We start from the raw sequence: 18,833 nt of genomic DNA, 5'->3' as shown, positions 1-18,833 counted from the left end.
AGATGCAAATTACAAGTTTTTAGGATAAAGTACATATTTATATTTAATCTTCATGGTTCCTTATGTTTAGATCTCTCTCACCGAGGAAATTGTAAGACCTTTCTTCACTCATGCAAAATAAATCATTTAGAGGGTGCATAACTAACCTTGGTGTGGTCTATTCCCCACTAGAATTTTATTTTCAGTAAGTAACCTAGATCACTTTGGTGGGCTCCAGTATTGTAGCAATAATGCTACAACTCCTGGAGCTTCCTTCTCTAATTTTATCAACCCGGTAGTTCGTAACAAACTTGGAAGCGACGGTGCTGTATGCACAAGTACTAGCTCTTGTCGCAGCTGTCACTTGGTCAGCTGGCACAAGTCCGCTAGGGCTCAAGCCAACTTCTATATGTTCTTAGAAGAAGCTTTTTAAGTGATGAACGAAAGCTATCTCAAAGGAAATTAACCTACTTTGCAAGAATGAACTGAAAGCCAACAAAGCATGGAAACCCTAGTAAACCCTAATCTGACTAGCTTAATCCTTATGATGCAATGGTGGGAATGCAACTTCTAGAAATGATGCCATTACTTCTAGTGAGATGAGATGCATGAGTTTAAACTACTTTCATCTGAAGAGAACATGTTTTTTTATTTTTGCTCAAATGGTTGGAGTTATTATGACTGTGCTTCTTACTGGGTCTTGACTGTGCAGGGGTAGTTCAAGGGGAGGAAGGCTTGGGAAAGGTCAGGAGGACTCTGAGAGGTTCCAGGGGATCCCTAACATCACTCCACAGAAGTTCACAACGTTCAGGTGCCTGGCAACCGTGTTTGCAAGCTTCTACAGGATGTCTGCAGGGGATCCTACAGGAAGCTCGGGATTTCTACAGGAAGTCTGCTAACTTCTACAGGATGTTCTGCAGTCGGAGTTTTGGGTGATGGAGGAGTGAATGAGCTGTATGGGTGGATAGGTAGGATGAGAGAGGAGCTTGTGATGGCCTATGGACAGAGAAATGATATGGAGAAGGGGTGTGTCAAGCTGGTTGGTCGATAGAAGGGTAGAGGCAAATGGAAGGCCGAAAAGATAAAACAACGTGGATAACAGAAGAGATGGTGGCCAAATGATCTAACTGGGAGGTAAGGGGATGGCTTAGGCACGGCTGAGAAGGATAAGGACGTGATAGAGTGGTGCTGCGCAGTGTAAATGGAACAAATCACCTCTGTCTTGCACAAAACCGAGAATTCATCAACCTATTCTAACTGTTGTATTAAACCAAAGAACAGCGATGGAAGTTAGGATAGAAATCGTGCATGGTGCTGAAACAAGGCGTTATTGCTCAAGATCTAAATGCATGGACACTTCTACCAATGGAAATATGACTTTAAAGCATGCATGAACATGTAAAACTGCGTTTTTTGGTGGTTGGCACGGTCTACACTCCCAATCTCTAAACAGAGGTGGAAGTGAGTGTACGATCAACCTTTTCTTGGAACTCTGATGAATTCTAATCCTCCTATTCTAATCTAAACTGCTGAAAGCATTTTATCCCTAAGGCTAACCTACTTAATCACTTCAAGAAATTCAAATCAGCAGACTGTGTTTTCCAAATGCATGTCAAAGCAAAGAAACGAAATGTTGAAAGGAAAGACAAGTAACAATACAAAGAAAGGAGGCCTATTGCTCTCAGGTTGGGCCCAAACCTGAGAGCTATAGCTCCTCTAAGAACTCAGGATTGAACTCAAATCTGCCTGCCTTTTATTAAAAGATGATAGTCATAAGTCTAACATCATGCCAAAAATGGCTTACAAAGAGCAAAACAGAGCTATAGCTCGTGATTCAAAATCTGCAACAAAGGTTCAAAAGTTCCCATCGAAGGCTACAGCCTCAATATTTATACATTATGAGGGCCAAGCTGGCCTCCTAAATTAGTGGGGCTTGGCTGTCCAACTAAAAATAAACTGCTGTCCCTGTAGAATCCGTTGGCTGCCTTCTAGCTCGGTGGTGATAGCTGTTGGAGCTCGGAGTTGGGGTGGAGATCACGAGGAAGGTCATTCAAGGCTGTGGACAACCTTCCTATAAACCCGCAATGCCACCTTGGCTGTCTCCTTGCCTCCATCTGCGTGGTTTTTGCTCCATTTAATGTCAAAAAAACCTGAAATAAACGTGTATTAGCCACATAGGCATAATGACTGCCCTCCTTCCTACAAATAACATGAATATACTAAGAAATGATGCATAAGTGATAAAAAATGAAGGGTTGAGCAAGGTAAGTAGGCCAAATGAGCCCAAAATGTTACCAAAATTTGGGGCTCATCATCACCCCCTAGCTAAAATATTTGCTCATCCTTGAGCAACTAGTCCAACTCTTCATCCTTCATTGCCTTTATTGCTACCCTTACATCCCAAGCCTCTGTAGTAATGTCCTCCTTGCTGATATGAAACCCGGCCCTTCTGTTTACCTCTTCCCACTGTTCATTATCATCTGTCTCTGTGCTGCCTTCCATCAATCCTAGCAGCAGTGGTGGGCTGAGTTTAAGGCCAATCCAGCTGGCCTGGAGGTTTTGCATGGACTTCTTATAGAGGGCCACCCGTACCAGAGCTTCCCTCATCCGAGTTGGGGTATGGTACTCTCAGATTTTCAGACTGTGAGCCAATGTATTCCATCTGCGGGTGCATGCTTGGACAGCGTTGTCTCCTAACAGTCTTTCCATGTCCTCAAAATGAGCTATGGCTTGGGCCTGTTGATCCATATATCTTAATGAAGCTTGAGGGTCAGTGGACAAATGCTGGTGTGCCGAGATTAGTGCAACTGGATCCCCTGGTTCTGGTCTGATGAGCAATGGCTCGTTCAGCTCTCGGTTCATGATCGCTTTGGCTTCTGCAGCTCTTTTGTCCTCATGGTTCAGCCATGAGGCAAATGCCATTAATTGCATATCTCCCAAGGCCGTATTGGGATCCCATGAAACTACATTAGGCAGGGCCAGATTATGGAGGTAGAACTCCGCTAATTTGGCCCTATCCTCCGATGAACTAGTGCTGCATACTTCAGTGAATTGCTGCGGGTCTTGGAGCTGAGAGATACCTCTTTGCGCCAAGGTATTGATTTGAAATTGCAGCCATTGGTCTTTCAAGTACAAGCCATAGGATTTGGCTGGCTGTCTGCATTGGATAGCATCCATGGCCCAGCTGGCCATGCAGGCCAATTGTGCCTCTTTCTGCTGCAGCTGTTCTCTGAGAGCTTGCACCTCAATTTGTGCTTGCTGTTCTGCTTCCTGTAGATGTGTAGTGGGCTCCCCAAGACCGGTGTTCAGTTCCTCTTTGCCTTGCTGTTCTGCTATGGTGTCCTTGGAGGATGTGCCTGTCCCTGCCCTCAGCTCCTGTAGCTGCAATCTCAGCTTTTGGTTTTCTTCCTGTAGGAACACTCGTTGGCAATTTGCCACGTGTTTAGCCATGGACAATTCACTTCTGGCTTCCTTGAGCTGCTCCTGCAAGGGACCTATGTCCGCCACACCTTTTGACTTTGCTATTTTCATCCACGTGTGTGTACGGACTCTTTCTTCCTCCAATGCAAAAAACAGTGGCACGGTAAATTTCTGAGGTATAATTTTGCCAGCCTCTAAAAAGTTGTAATATGAACTCAGACTTGGCTGAGGGCTGGGCTCTGGTATATGCTCTGTCTCCACTTCTTTTGGTGGCTCTACCTCTTCCTCCCTTGGTGGTGATAAGGGCGCTTCTCCCTCCATTCTCTCAGTTTCTTTAAGTCTGGCTAAGGTTTCCTGTAGAGCATCTTCAGCATCCTGTAGCCGAGCTTTTGTAGTCAATTGGTCTAACTTTTCTTGCCACGTAGTTTTCTTCGGGCTCCCCCTCTCATAGGTGACTGATATCCTCGAGGGGGACCTTTCCTTGGGCGAAGTAGGGGCATCTTCAATAATGATTGGGCTGCTGGACGGAGGTTGTGGCTTGCCCGTCTTTATTCTCACACTTCTTCTAGCTTTAAAATATAGAGGGGTCTCCCTCTTTCTCTTCTCCTTTGGCTTAGGAGGTGTGCTGAGGGTGGCCAGCACAGCTACTGCCTCCCTTGCAAGAATGTCATCTTTCTTCTCCTTGGGTTTCACTTTTTCAGCGCTTCCTGTAGAAGACCCTGTTTTAGTTAATTTCGGGGGCTTCCTGTAGAAGACCTTTTTTCAGTTAATTTCGAGCTTCCTGTAGAAGCCTGTTTCGGTTTTCCTGTAGAAACAGGTGTCACCGCTTTGGTTTGTTTTGCTGAATGGGTTTTGCTTTTTGATTTGGTTGCAGTTGCTGTCGAGGCACTTTTGCTGATGTGGACCTTCTCAGTCTTGTCCACTCTGCTTTGCAATCTTTTCTCTCTTGCTGTCAAAACGGGTGTGTCCTCTTTCTCCTTGTCACCCTTTTTCTCTTGTTTCTTCTCTTGCTTTTTCTTCTGCTCTGTGGTCGGGGTCTTTTGGCCTTTCTCTTTCTTCACTGCGGGCACTGACTCTTTCTCCTCACTGCTAGATGAACCGAGTTCTTCGGTCAGCATCTTTATATCACCATCCTTGGTCAAATTCCTGAAGGCTTCCCATGAGAGAGGAACCTTGTACGTGTGGAGCGCATCCTCCACGAGGAGTTTGATGAGTCCATGGTGGGCTACCTGGTCTGGTGTGCCTTCTTTCAACTTGGTTGCACACTCAATCAGAGACTGTAGTAAAAAGTAAGGGAGACTGAGTTTGTTTTCTACAGGTAGATCCATCTGGTGCCGTAATTCAGTGAGTAACCAAAAATGATACCCATATACAATGCTAAAACGGCCTTCGCAGGTGATGTACTTCATTATCTGTAGGCTAACTTCATTCCACGGTGGCAGTAGACTTGTTCTACGAACCCCATTTTTATCTTCTGAGAATTCCTCCTCTGGTGGAAAGAATTCTTTCTTAGCTTGTTGGCCCAATTTCCTTTCTTCTTTATCCCATGGTAATCCCATTGGGAGCTCAGTAACCCGGCTGATGAATTGTGGGGTGAGTCTGAGACTCAATCCTCTGAAGTTAACGGTGGCCAATGTTTTGGATTTCGGCCTCAGAGCTTGCAAAAACTCCTCTGCCACCTCGTCGTCATAGCCCTGCAATTTATCACAGAAGGATATCCATTGCGCTCGCGTGAAGAGCTCCACCACCTCAGGATTTTCTCTTAACTTCGTTGAATCAGTTGGTTCCCTTCTGATGAACCCACCCGGCATGGTGAAAAACTGCTGTGTTAACTGGAGGTGGCGAATGCGGAAGAAATTTGGTCTACTGGGACAGAGCGTAGGATTACGCCTCTGTCATGCACATAATTCACAAAGCTTATCCCCTGAGAACCTTAACACAACTTAATTACACTGACATCCTGTAGGACGACAATCCATGCAACAACAGACAACATTTGCAAAAAATTTCTACGACCAGACTGTAGACGTCGATTCTGCCACCCTCAAAACCAATTGCATGGAGAGTTCAGGCTTACCTTTTTAATCCGCCACCTTCTGACGTGAGGAACCCGGTTTCCTGTAGAGACAGCTTTCCTGTAGGAGCAGCGCGCGGATTCCGGAGGATACTGCAGTGGGTCTGCGCTCTTGGTGTTGCTTCACAGGCGTTCGAATGGCCAAAGACTTGGAGTGTCGAGCTGCAGAGGGATCCAGATAATCACTCGAGTTTCAAACGGTGAATGATAAATGCATGGGGTGGCAATCTAGCCGATTAGATTTGAATTCGGCGGAATCCGTGGCGCGGAGGTGAGCTGTCCCTGCTGGACCGTTGGACGACGTCATTCCATCATTCGTCTGCGAGTTCCCTTACTGTTGCATCATTCCCCGCAGATCCGCCACCGTCTCTTCTGTTTAAAACTCGTTTTTCCCGACGGGGTGGCTCTCACGTGTGCACTGCCCATTCCTTTTTGCCACGACCACCGCCCAAACATCCGACTAGACCACTAACTGGTCGACGTGGCCAGTCGAATAGCCATACAACCGCTCAACCCATTCACTTCACACTTGCAAACATTTTCAAAGTAAAATTCATGCAATTCGATGGAAGAAAGGGTCGAGGCACTTACCTGTGCGGCCGCAACACGATTTTTAGGTTTTTGGACGACGATGAGTGGATTCATTGGCTGCTGGTGGATTTGCACAGGTCCGGCGGTTCATATTCACAGGCCGCTGACGATGAATTGGATGCTTCGGCTGCACGCGCCCGCGTTTTTATTGCATGTGGCAAGCGCTGTGAATGGCGTATACTCTAGCGGGCTTAACTGTTACGGGACTCCTGCAGGATGTCCTGTAACAGTTTTTCCTCCTCGGGTGCATGCTGCACGACGAAGGCAGTGGCCTCACGGTCACGCTCACAGAGCTCATGGATGGCTGGGATGGATATGGTATGACATCTCAGCGTTTCTTTCATCTTAAAAATTGCTTTCCCTTGATAACTCAATGATCTGCTTTGATGGTGCAGGTATCTTCATTGCATGACGACAGGGGTGGTAGAAAGAGGTGACAGCAATGTGTAGGGGTGACAACAGTAGCTTGCATGCGTCCAAACCGATCCTTGGTCGTTAGATCTCCTCATACAATGAATTCTGGGCCGTCCCGAACTTCTATAGGAAGTTTCCTGTAGAAATACAGAACTTCCTGTAGAAAGTTTGCACCTTCCTGTAGAAAGTCTGCACCTTCCTGTAGAAGACTTAAGCTGTGATGCAATCGTGCCCATACCTTGGAGAAGATGAGTACTCTTGGAGGAGGTGCTAGTGAGGTCTCCTGGCAGCATGATAAGGATCCTTGGCTTTGAGTTGAGAGGCCTCCTCTCCTCCATAGAACACCTGCAACCTGCATGCCTTTTCACATTATAAACTTGTTGTCCCTGTCTTTTTGCTTATTGTTTTCTTTTTTCTTTTTCTTTTTTTTTTTTCTTTTTTTTTTTTGAAAAATAGCATGGGCGCCTCAATGAGGTTTTCACCCTTGCCATCTGCCTTAAGCGCCTCAGAGAGGTTTTCACTCAAGGATCTTTTTTTCAAATCTCTTTTTTTTTTTTTTTGAAAGACAATAGGGGCGCCTCAATGAGGTTTTCACCCCTACCACCTGCCTTGGGAGCCTCAGAAAGGTTTTCACCCAAGGATCTTTATTATTATTTTTTTTTTTTTTTAGATCTTTCAGGGTATGCCCAAAGCAGAGGCAGAACCCTTCTCTATGACCAACACTGATTTTTCCATAGTTTTGATGAACTCTTGTCTTGAGAGAGGTTTCCTGTAGATCTTCAATCGATGCCCATTGACAAGCATGGGGATGGCTTCCTCATCAATGGTTCGAATAAGAACAGATCCATTGTCATGGCATTTTTCCACTGCATATGGTCCTAGCCATCTGGTTCTCAGCTTGCCCTTGAAATCTTTGTACCTGGAGTCATACAACAAGGCCCAATCTCCCGGCCGGAATTGCTTGTCATAGAGGTGTTGGTCATGCCACACCTTTCTCTGAAGTTGAACCACTTCTGAGTGAAGGAGGGCCTGCATCCAGTGCTCGTCTAGTCCATTCAGCTGCAATAACCTTTCTTGTTGTGCATGGCTGAGATCTAGGTCTAGCTGAGCTGCCATCCTCAAAGTGTTGTATTCAAATTCAATGGACAGCAAAGCTTTCTTCCCATAGACCAGCTCATAAGGTGTGAAGCCGGTGGTGGTCTTCCAGGTGGTGTTGTAAGCCCATGTGGCCTCAACCAGGCGATCTGCCCAATCTTTCCTACTGCTGCTCACCACCTTAGTCAAAATCCCTTCCAATGCTCTGTTGGTGACTTCCACTTGCCCATTTACCTGTGGATGATAGGGGGTGGAAGTCCTATGTTTGATTTTGTGGTGAGCTAGCAGGTCTTCAATCAAGTTGGATGTGAACTGGCTCCCTTGATCGGTGACCAGCTCTCTTGGGTAGCCAAATTTGTAGAAGATGTTCTCCCTTAAGAACTCAACCACCTTTTCTTCTGTTGCTGCCTTGATTGCTTTAGTCTCTGCCCACTTTGTCAGGTAGTCAGTGCACACAATGATGTAAGACATTTGCCTCGAAGGAGGGTTGATTGGACCCACAAAATCCATACCCCACTTCTCAAATGGCTCAAGAGTCACTTGAGGTTGGAGAGGCATCTCATCCCTTGGAGTCGGTTTCCCCATTCTTTGGCATCGGCTACATTGGCTGATATATCTTCTGACATCTTGATGAAGTGTGGGCCAATAGTAGCCTGCCTGCAGGATTTTGAAGGCAGTCCTCTTTGCTGCAAAATGTCCTCCACAAGGCCCATCATGACAGGTGAGGAGGATATCAAAGACTTCCTCCTCCCTTACACAACGCCTTAAGATCTGATCAGGGCCAAGCTTGAACAGATTGCCCCCGATCCAAGTAAATGAGGCACTTTTTCTGATGATTCTGCTCTTCTCTCTTGAGGATAGGTGCGGAGGGAACTGTGCTGAAACAAGGTAGTTTGCTATATTAGCAAACCATGGAGAGAGTACTGAGATAGCAAACAGATGTTCATCAGGCATCTGGTCATCCACTGTTCCATCCTCATCTGCAGACAAATCCAATCTAGATAAAAAGTCAGCAACAACATTTTCTTTACCTGGTTTGTCGACAATGGTCAAATCAAACTGCTGCAACAAAAGTAACCATCTAATAATACGAGCATTCACATCTGGTTTATTCATTAAATATCTAATTGCAGCATGATCCGTATGTACAAAGGTTTGATAGCCAGTGATATAATGTCGGAACTTGTTCAGTGCATGGACCACAGCCAAGAATTCTTTCTCGGTTACAGTGTAATTCAGCTAAGCTTTGGACAAGTTTTTGCTAACAAAGTAAATGGCATATGGAAGTTTTTGTTCAACTTGTCCTAAAGCTGCCCCTATGGCTTTGTTCGAGGCATCAGTGTGGATGTGGAAAGGTAGGGCCCAGTTTGGACCTCTCAAGATTGGGGCTGACACCAACTTGTCCTTTAATTCATTCAAAGCCCTCTGACAATCGTCAGTCCATTTGAACTCCACATCTTTTGCCAACAGGCCAAACAATGGCGAGGCTAGCTTGCTGAAGTCTTTGATGAATCTCCGGTAATACCCTGCTAATCCTAAGAAACTCCGGACATCCCTTACCTTTTGGGGAGGTGGAACCTTCTTGATGAGAGCAATTTTGTTAGGATCCACTTGCAACCCTTGGCAAGAAATGGTATGACCTAGCACGGTCCCTTCAGTCATCAGGAATTCACATTTTTCAGGACTAAGGGACAGGTTCATCTCAATGCATTTGGTTAGGACCTTTTCCAGATTGGACAATGCTTCCTGGAAGTTGGACCCATAAGGAGTGAAGTCATCCATATAGATTTCCACCGCATCATGGACCAGCTCCGAGAAGATGCTCAAGACAGCTCTCTGGAAGGTAGCAGGAGCATTGCATAGCCCAAAGGGAAGAACTCGGTAGGCAAAGGTACCCCAAGGACAAGTGAAGGTGGTTTTATCTTGGTCTTCCGGGCTGATTTGGATTTGGTTGTACCCGCTAAACCCATCCAGGAAAGAGAAGAACTTCTTTCCTGCCAGTCCATCCAACACTTGGTCTATGAAAGGTAGAGGGAAATGGTCTTTCTTGGTAGCTTTGTTCAGTTCTCGGTAGTCTACACAGATTCTCCACTTCCCATTTTTCTTGGGAACCAACACCAGAGGGGACACCCATTCACTATCTGAGATGGGGTAAATGAATCCGGCATCCAACAGTTTTTGCAATTCTTCCTTGACAATGTCCTTAAGGGCTGGATTCATTCGCCTCTGAGGTTGCCTAACCGGTTTACAATCCTCTTTGATGTATATGTGATGGGTACAGACTGAAGGATGGACCCCTTTCATCTCCTTATAGCTCCAAGCAAAAGCATCTAGGTGACTGGCCAACAGGCTACACAGCTCCTTTTCCTGGGAAGGAGATAGGGAGGAGCTGATCTTTAGCGTTCTCTCAGGGCCGAACTCCACATTCTTGATTCTGGGAGTGACAGGGTTGGTGGCACAAAGGTCCACTAAGGTGCTAGCTTGGGCATCCTCCACCAATTTCTCTAAGGATAGTGCACTGGAAGGTGGATTCTGGATCAAGGTCTCAATCAAGTCATCCTCGGTTGGGGAGTCTCTTCTAGTGGTGTCTAGGGTGCACAAAGGTGCTGAGTACACCTCATCCTCTTCTCCTTCCTCCAACCATAGCGGTAAGTCATGCTCTAAGGAGGGTTGGGCAGGAGGGTATAAGACTAGCTGCTTGGACATAGGACCATTTTTGATGGTCATGTTTCCTGCACGGCAACTTATGTAAGCATCTGCAGTGGCTAACCAAGGCCTTCCCAAAATAAGAGGATATCTAGTAAGCTTTGCCTTGGGTTGCAGAACCAAGAAATCTGCAGGGTATTCCCAAGAGTCGACAGAGACCAAGACATCCTCCACAATCCCTTCAGGAGTCACAGTGGAGCGATCTGCTAGTTGCAAGACTGTCGAGGTCTTCCTCAAGGAACCCTGAAGATTGAGTTTGAGCATGGTATCCCTGGTCATCACATTAATGGCAGCCCCCAGATCAATCAAGGTGTGAGGTATGATGGTGCCATTGATGTGGACATCTACTATAGGACTCCCAGGATCTAGGTACTTTGGGCAGATGACTTGTCCTAACATAAGGTCAGACAGTTGTCCTAAGACATTGATGGTTGAAGCATCTCTCTTTCGCCGGCCTGGGTGTTTAAAACACTTTTCCTTAACCAGTTTGTTGTATATTGGCACATCCTTGATGGCTTGGAGAAGTGGTATTTTCACACACAACTGCTTGAGCTCTCCCAGAAGCTCATCCTCCTCTGGGTTGGGTTGTGTGGTGGCTGTTAGTCTCTCAGGAAAGGGTGGAATAGCCTTTGGTTCACTTTCCTGTTTGTCTTCCTCGTCCTCTGGGGGAGGAGGTTAGCGATCCGGAAGAGTCTTTCCAGATCGAAGATTGATCTCCTGGATCTCCACAGCATAGGTAGGGCATGATGTTTCCCCAGTGTATACCTGCTGGGCCTGTCTATTGTTGGGGTTCGGGTTCGGTTGAGCAGGCATTTGAGGTTGCCTTGGAGGAGCAGGAGGTAATGGTTGAGGTTGAACTGGTGGTGGAGGCAAAATGGCGGGAGGAGTGTTGTACTGGGGCCTCCACCCCGACTGAGGTGCATTCCACTGAGGCTGTGGCTGAGCGTGTGAGTGATATGAATGAGTAGTGGGCTGAGTAGGGTACTGAGGTGGATAAGACCATGGAGGAGGCATGGACCAGGAAGGATGAGCAGGGGGACCCCAGGAAGGCATAGGAGTCGATTGGTTGGGGCTGTAATAAGCTTGGGGTGCCCCTTGCATCCCCTGCTGGTAAGGTCTAGGTCCTTGTGGCCTCCTTTGGTTGAGGAAATAGAGAGGTTCAGTGGGGGCTTCTGTCCCTTGGTACATGGCCTTAAGTCCAGGTAAGGTTGGGCATTGATTTGTGGGATGGTCCTCCTCACAAACGAAGCACACTTCAACCGAATGCAATGGGCATTCGTTCTTAGGGTGTCTCCTTGTACATCTAGGGCAGAAGATAGCCAAGGCCCTCTCAGCTTCTTCCTTCTTCTGCTGGATCCTGAATGTGTCAAGTTGCATGGCAATGGTCTGTCTCACCTCACTCTTAAGATCTTCTAATTGATTTGCAAACTCATGCTTGGAGAAAGGAATACCAGCTGAGAGAAGGTTTCCTCTACCTCGTTTCCGGGCTGCCCTAGAGTGGTTTCTAAACATAGTCTTGATGTCCTCATAAGGCAGTTGGTAAATATCTCCCCCAGCTAACATGTGAAGGGTATCTAAGAGGTCTTCAGGGACTCCTCGGAGCAGGACCAATTTGAGGGATTCAGGGTCAAGTGTGCACCTGGCCCGTTTATAGCTAAGTTGGAACCTCTCCTCATAATCCTCTAAGGACTCATCATTTCCCATGGTCATCCGAAAGATTTCCCCCTTGGTTTCCTTGGACCTACAGTAGTCCCGATACTTGGTATTGAAAGCTTGCTGCATCTGAGCCCAAGTGGTGATACTATTCCCAGGTAAGCCCATGAACCAGCGTAATGCTGCATCCTTAAGAGTTGAATGGAAGAGTTTCAGCTTCTGCTCATCTTCAGTATAGTGATAGGTTCGACAAAGGACAGCAAACTCAAACAGGGAGGTATCAGGATCTTCAGTAGTCAGTCCATGGAAGTGAGGTGGAGCGGAGGGACTAATGTTTTTCATTTTCATATCTCCATTGGTTTATCGGATGGGGAAGGCACCTTCTATTCTCTCATCTTCTCCTCTATTGTCAGCCATAGCTTCAGATGGGATGGTCTCTAATTCTTCTTCTGCTATAGGATCTTCGTATATCTCAGGAGGTTCACCTATAGGTTCTTCTGGATCACTGTCACCGAAGAAGAGAGAAGGGTGACTCAGTGATGTGGTGGGGGTGTTGGGTAAGAATTTGCCTGTTTTATCTCGATTCCTACGAGGCATGAAATGGAAAGACTTTTTTTTTTATTGCTTTTGTTTTTTTTTTCTTTGGTACCTGCAAAACTGAAACAGATTGATCTACAACTAACTATCTTGCTGAAATAAAAATGCAGAATTGAAATGAAAGCAGGAAAGAACTAATCTACTTTGCTCAAATGGAATTGCAGGAATGGAAATGCTAGTCTACGCTTGCAGAATTGAAATGCTAATCTATGCTTGCAAAATTGAAATTGCGGAATTGAAATGCTAATCTATGAAAGCAGGAAATGTCTATGCTACTTTTGCAGAATGGAAATGAAATAAACTACTTGGCAGAAGGCGAGAGTAGGAAAATAGAAGAAAAGCAACAATTACTAATACTCTGACGCTTCCCCGGCAACGACGCCAAAAAGATGGTGGGCTCCAGTATTGTAGCAATAATGCTACAACTCCTGGAGCTTCCTTCTCTAATTTTATCAACCCGGTAGTTCGTAACAAACTTGGAAGCGACGGTGCTGTATGCACAAGTACTAGCTCTTGTCGCAGCTGTCACTTGGTCAGCTAGCACAAGTCCGCTAGGGCTCAAGCCAACTTCTATATGTTCTCAGAAGAAGCTTTTTAAGTGATGAACGAAAGCTATCTCAAAGGAAATTAACCTACTTTGCAAGAATGAACTGAAAGCCAACAAAACATGGAAACCCTAGTAAACCCTAATCTGACTAGCTTAATCCTTATGATGCAATGGTGGGAATGCAACTTCTAGAAATGATGCCATTACTTCTAGTGAGATGAGATGCATGAGTTTAAACTACTTTCATCTGAAGAGAACATGTTTTTGTATTTTTGCTCAAATGGTTGGAGTTATTATGACTGTGCTTCTTACTGGGTCTTGACTGTGCAGGGGTAGTTCAAGGGGAGGAAGGCTTGGGAAAGGTCAGGAGGACTCTGAGAGGTTCCAGGGGATCCCTAACATCACTCCACAGAAGTTCACAACGTTCAGGTGCCTGGCAACCGTGTTTGCAAGCTTCTACAGGATGTCTACAGGGGATCCTACAGGAAGCTCGGGATTTCTACAGGAAGTCTGCTAACTTCTACAAGATGTTCTGCAGTCGGAGTTTTGGGTGATGGAGGAGTGAATGAGTTGTATGGGTGGATAGGTAGGATGAGAGAGGAGCTTGTGATGGCCTATGGACAGAGAAATGATATGGAGAAGGGGTGTGTCAAGCTGGTTGGTCGATAGAAGGGTAGAGGCAAATGGAAGGCCGAAAAGATAAAACAACGTGGATAACAGAAGAGATGGTGGCCAAATGATCTAACTGGGAGGTAAGGGGATGGCTTAGGCACGGCTGAGAAGGATAAGGACGTGATAGAGTGGTGCTGCGCAGTGTAAATGGAACAAATCACCTCTGTCTTGCACAAAACCGAGAATTCATCAACCTATTCTAACTGTTGTATTAAACCAAAGAACAGCGATGGAAGTTAAGATAGAAATCGTGCATGGTGCTGAAACAAGGCGTTATTGCTCAAGATCTAAATGCATGGACACTTCTACCAATGGAAATATGACTTTAAAGCATGCATGAACATGTAAAACTGCGTTTTTTGGTGGTTGGCACGGTCTACACTCCCAATCTCTAAACAGAGGTGGAAGTGAGTGTACGATCAACCTTTTCTTGGAACTCTAATGAATTCTAATCCTCCTATTCTAATCTAAACTGCTGAAAGCATTTTATCCCTAAGACTAACCTACTTAATCACTTCAAGAAATTCAAATCAGCAGACTGTGTTTTCCAAATGCATGTCAAAGCAAAGAAACGAAATGCTGAAAGGAAAGACAAGTAACAATACAAAGAAAGGAGGCCTATTGCTCTCAGGTTGGGCCCAAACCTGAGAGCTATAGCTCCTCTAAGAACTCAGGATTGAACTCAAATCTGCCTGCCTTTTATTAAAAGATCATAATCATAAGTCTAACATCATGCCAAAAATGGCTTACAAAGAGCAAAACAGAGCTATAGCTCGTGATTCAAAATCTGCAACAAAGGTTCAAAAGTTTCCATCGAAGACTACAACCTCAATATTTATACATTATGAGGGCCAAGCTGGCCTCCTAGATTAGTGGGGCTTGGCTATCCAACTAAAAGTAAACTGCTGTCCTTGTAGAATCCATTGGCTGCCTTCTAGCTCGGTGGTGATAGCTGTTGGAGCTCGGAGTTGGGGTGGAGATCACGAGGAAGGTCATTCAAGGCTGTGGAAAACCTTCCTATAAACCCGCAATGCCACCTTGGTTGTCTCCTTGCCTCCATATGCGTGGTTTTTGCTCCATTTAATGTCAAAAAAACCTGAAATAAACGTGTATTAGCCACATAGGCATAATGACTGCCCTCCTTCCTACAAATAACATGAATATACTAAGAAATGATGCATAAGTGATAAAAAATGAAGGGTTGAGCAAGGTAAGTAGGCCAAATGAGCCCAAAATGTTACCAAAATTTGGGGCTCATCACGCTTACAACCTTATTGTATTCTAAATACAATTATATTCTTTTATATGTAGTCAATTACTATTTGTATTCAAATACATAAATAACAAAAAGTTCAACGAGCGTAAGAAATTAAACAAACATGAAGATAATCAAAGAAAAAGATAATAAGAGAAGGGAAGAGAAAAAAGTATGGTAGGAAAGTGGTCAAACTATTCCTTTATATTCTCTAACCATACATGAATAGTCAACTAGTGTGTGTTTGTGTAAACAACACAGATAGAGAACCAAGTTGAGGGCTCACAAACAAACCAATTTTTCTAGTAATGCACCCAACCATGACAAGTATATCGATACTACATCTACAACAAAAATGCCTTCATGCAATAAATCAACATAAATACATCAAGATAAATGTAATCATTTAGAGGGTGCACCACTAATCTTGGTGTGGTCTATTCCCCACTAGAATTTTGTTTTCAGTAAGTAACCTAGATCACTTACAACCTTATGTATTCTAAATACAATTATATTCTTTTATATGTAGTCGATTAATATTTGTATTCAAATACATAAATAACAAAAAGTTCAACGAGCATAAGAAATTAAACAAACATGAAGATAATCAAAGAAAAAGATAATAAGAGAAGGGAAGAGAAAAAAATATGGTAGGAAAGTGGTCAAACTATTCCTTTATATTCTCTAACCATACATGAATAGTCAACTAGTGTGTGTTTGTGTAAACAACACAGATAGAGAACCAAGTTGAGGGCTCACAAACAAGCCAATTTTTCTAGTAATGCACCCAACCATGACAAGTATATCAATACTCTATCTACAACAAAAATGCCTTCATGCAATAAATCAATAGCAATACATCAAGATAAATGTAATCATAAAACCACCAATTTATTTGAATTATATATGATATGTCCCCTCAATATCACCCTAATACATAGTGCTTATACCATGACAATTTCGAGAGTAGAATGTACAACCAATATGACTTTTTGTTAAAAAAAAAAAAACAAAACAAACTTTTTTTTTTGAAGATTCCTATGAAATAACAAACATCGCTGATTGTTCCGGATAGAAAATCTTTTGTTATATATGTATCGTTGACATGGGGATATGTCAAATGTCATTGCCTCGTTTTCCACTCCAAGGTGCTAATTTTTCCATATTATTAGTTGTACATGTCATGTTCCATACACATTTATAAGCATGTAACCATCACATAATTATTTTATGATTAGATGGAGTGTCTCATTTGTAAAGCTTTTTGTGGTCCATGTCATTTTGTTCTGGATCATTTAGCATATGCTCTTCTATTCCATAAGATAAAGTTTCTCCTTATTCAATTTGTCATTACGCTCTCATTATGAGTTTATTTAATTTTTACGAATTAAAATTTTCAAGCAATTGTCTCGGTGTTATGTCTTAAAATGTGTAGCGTGAAATCTCAACTAGTATGAAATAGCACCTAAAAGGGGTTTGAGAATGACACCGCATTTATTTTATGCTTTGTCGTTTCCTTCTACTTGCAGTGGAGCCTTTTTGCTCGGAGGTGGTTTGTACACTTTCTTGGATCGAGTTTTTCCTACTGCAACAATGTAGTGGTTTAAGGTGTAGTGATTTAAGGTTTTATAACTTAGGTTTTAACAAAAACTCATAGTTTAGATCCTTCCTTGAAGATGTATTCAAGGCTTTTTCCTCGCCATAGTGTATAATTAAAAGTAGCATGCTAATTTAAGAAGCTTCCCATTCTCTTTTAGGGATGATTACAGGAGTTTATGGCTAGAACCACAGGTTTTCATTGAGTCATAATTGTAATATTTTGTTTCATGTAATTGCATTTGTGTATTTCATAGTGTTATTTTTCATGAAAAGAATAAATGTGGTTAATTTTTTTCTCATGAATAATAACATTGTATTTCCAAACACCCAAACATAATTAGGTTAATGTTATTGATAACTTTTAAAATTTTTAATTTGAACATTTGTTTTTTTTCAATACAAACACAACTATGGCCCTGGAGCTTTAAAATTTGAAGTGAAATGTGGCATTAGAAGAAGATAACAATAGTTCAATATTGTCTTCAAAATTAAAGAATTTAGATTTACATTTCCAAAATTCAAGCTATCTTCATAGTTTAGCTATTAAGGAGGATTTTGTGGAAAAGTTTGAAGGGCATGATTTTAACAAAAAATAATAGATACACATTATGGCATATATAAAAAATTGATTTATTTTAGTTTATCTAAGATCATGCTTGGCTCTAGAAGATTGTAGGGTGATGAACATTATCCTTATGCATTATCTTAACAATGCCTTCTTATTTCTATTTGTTTGCTGAAAATCAGTTCTACAAATACTCCCAATTCTATTTTAGTTGGTTTATCAAGTATTATTTACCCACAACTCCAAAATACTAGTTCCCACCAAAGTGATTTTGTTATTTAGTGACATATTTATGTGCACTAACAATGTTAATGAACCTTCTTAGCTTCAATTTCCTGATAAAATTATTCATATGCACACATTGTATTCTACCAAGTGCATTTTGCATCACACACAATTCCCTTTCATGTCATACTAAAAATTGTGGCACTTTTTCATAATGTTAGCAATTACATCCATTTTTCTTATAAATATGATTTTTTTACACTACATGGGTTTTAGATCATTTTTCTATTATTTTTGGAGTATCAACACTTTAATACCAAGAGAAAATTTTCATAATATAATATGTGTGTAATGAAGAACATATGCATTTTAAGTGACCAACTCTATGTTAGTAAAATGTAGGTTGAATTAAGTGATTGTAGTTAGGTCAATTAAGTAATTCAATTGCTTTATATATAAATAAAAGATGTTCTACCTCATTGTATGAATGTCTCCATTTTTTATAAAACATTCTATTCCACATCTCTTGTTCATTCTATTCCCAAGTTGGAGTCGAGAGAATAGGGCATGTCACTTTTTTTCGAGCGATCTTGTGGAAATGTACATATAAAGGAGAGGAAAACATTAAATTAAAAAGGGAAGTGAGTTTTTTTTAATATCCAAAGTACAAACTTTAAAGAAAATTTTAATATTTTTCTCGAGGACAAAGAGTAAACAATATATTTCAAAAGGAGTTCCAACTACATGTAACACCTACAACTCTATGATCCCAACCATACAAGCACAACTTATTATAGGTAATAGGAACATCAAGTGTGCATGAAGAAGAGGAAAAACAATATGTGCAATCAAACGAGAGGAGAAAAGAAGACAATGTGCAAAATTGAGGAGAGGAGATAGGAATACATGCACAAGTAGGAGACACATAGTGCATAAAGGAGAGAAGAAGTAAGCATACACTTAGCAAATGTAGAGAGTAAAAAGAGTAGGAATGCACAACAAACTGTTAAACCATAATTGTGTTTTCTAGTAGACAAGAAACATTGCAAGTAGTGGTATTTTTAGAATAATAGTGATACATTTTGTAAAAAGAAGGAAACATGCTCTGCTTGTAGTGAAAAATGAAATGTAGATGTGCAAAAAATGTACCATGATAGTAATGGCTAATAGAGCTTGATGGAGCCCAAAGGGGTTCGATCCAATGATGGAAAGCGAGGAGTTTTTCACCATTGGGAAAAGTTCAATTCTCGTGAGGGCTTCCTTGGAGCCATGGGGGCACCTTGAGGTAATGGTTGAACATATAGTTGCACCTAGAGAGACCATAGTAAATGGTTTCAAGATTTGTGCATACATAAATGGATCAAATCCCACCCCGTGTCCTCCTCTTAATGATTTAGTTAAAGGTTCTTAACTCGAGTGATTTTGTGAAAAAATTGTTTCC

At 42.7% G+C, this 18,833-nt stretch overlaps 1 protein-coding gene across 1 annotated transcript in view; it reads left to right on the top strand.

Annotated features, from left to right (window-relative positions):
* LOC149239767 (cytochrome c-type biogenesis ccda-like chloroplastic protein) overlaps positions 1-16,925 on the top strand; it is a 413,709-nt gene extending 396,784 nt beyond the window's left edge. The window contains exon 13 of the mRNA XM_089373524.1: positions 16,533-16,925. Coding sequence (XP_089229650.1) covers positions 16,533-16,602 — 70 coding nt within the window. The 3' untranslated portion in view covers positions 16,603-16,925. The remainder of the gene's footprint in view (positions 1-16,532) is intronic.
* Positions 16,926-18,833: the final 1,908 nt, after the last annotated feature.

The sequence above is a fragment of the Pinus tabuliformis genome, chromosome 8, assembly GCF_031772625.1.
Source record: "Pinus tabuliformis cultivar Carrire ecotype Pingquan chromosome 8, CPIR1, whole genome shotgun sequence".
In the NCBI taxonomy this organism is placed as follows: Eukaryota; Viridiplantae; Streptophyta; class Pinopsida; order Pinales; family Pinaceae; genus Pinus; species Pinus tabuliformis.
The sequence above is the reverse complement of the archived record's forward strand: the minus strand, read 5'-3'. Positions and strand labels throughout refer to the sequence as shown.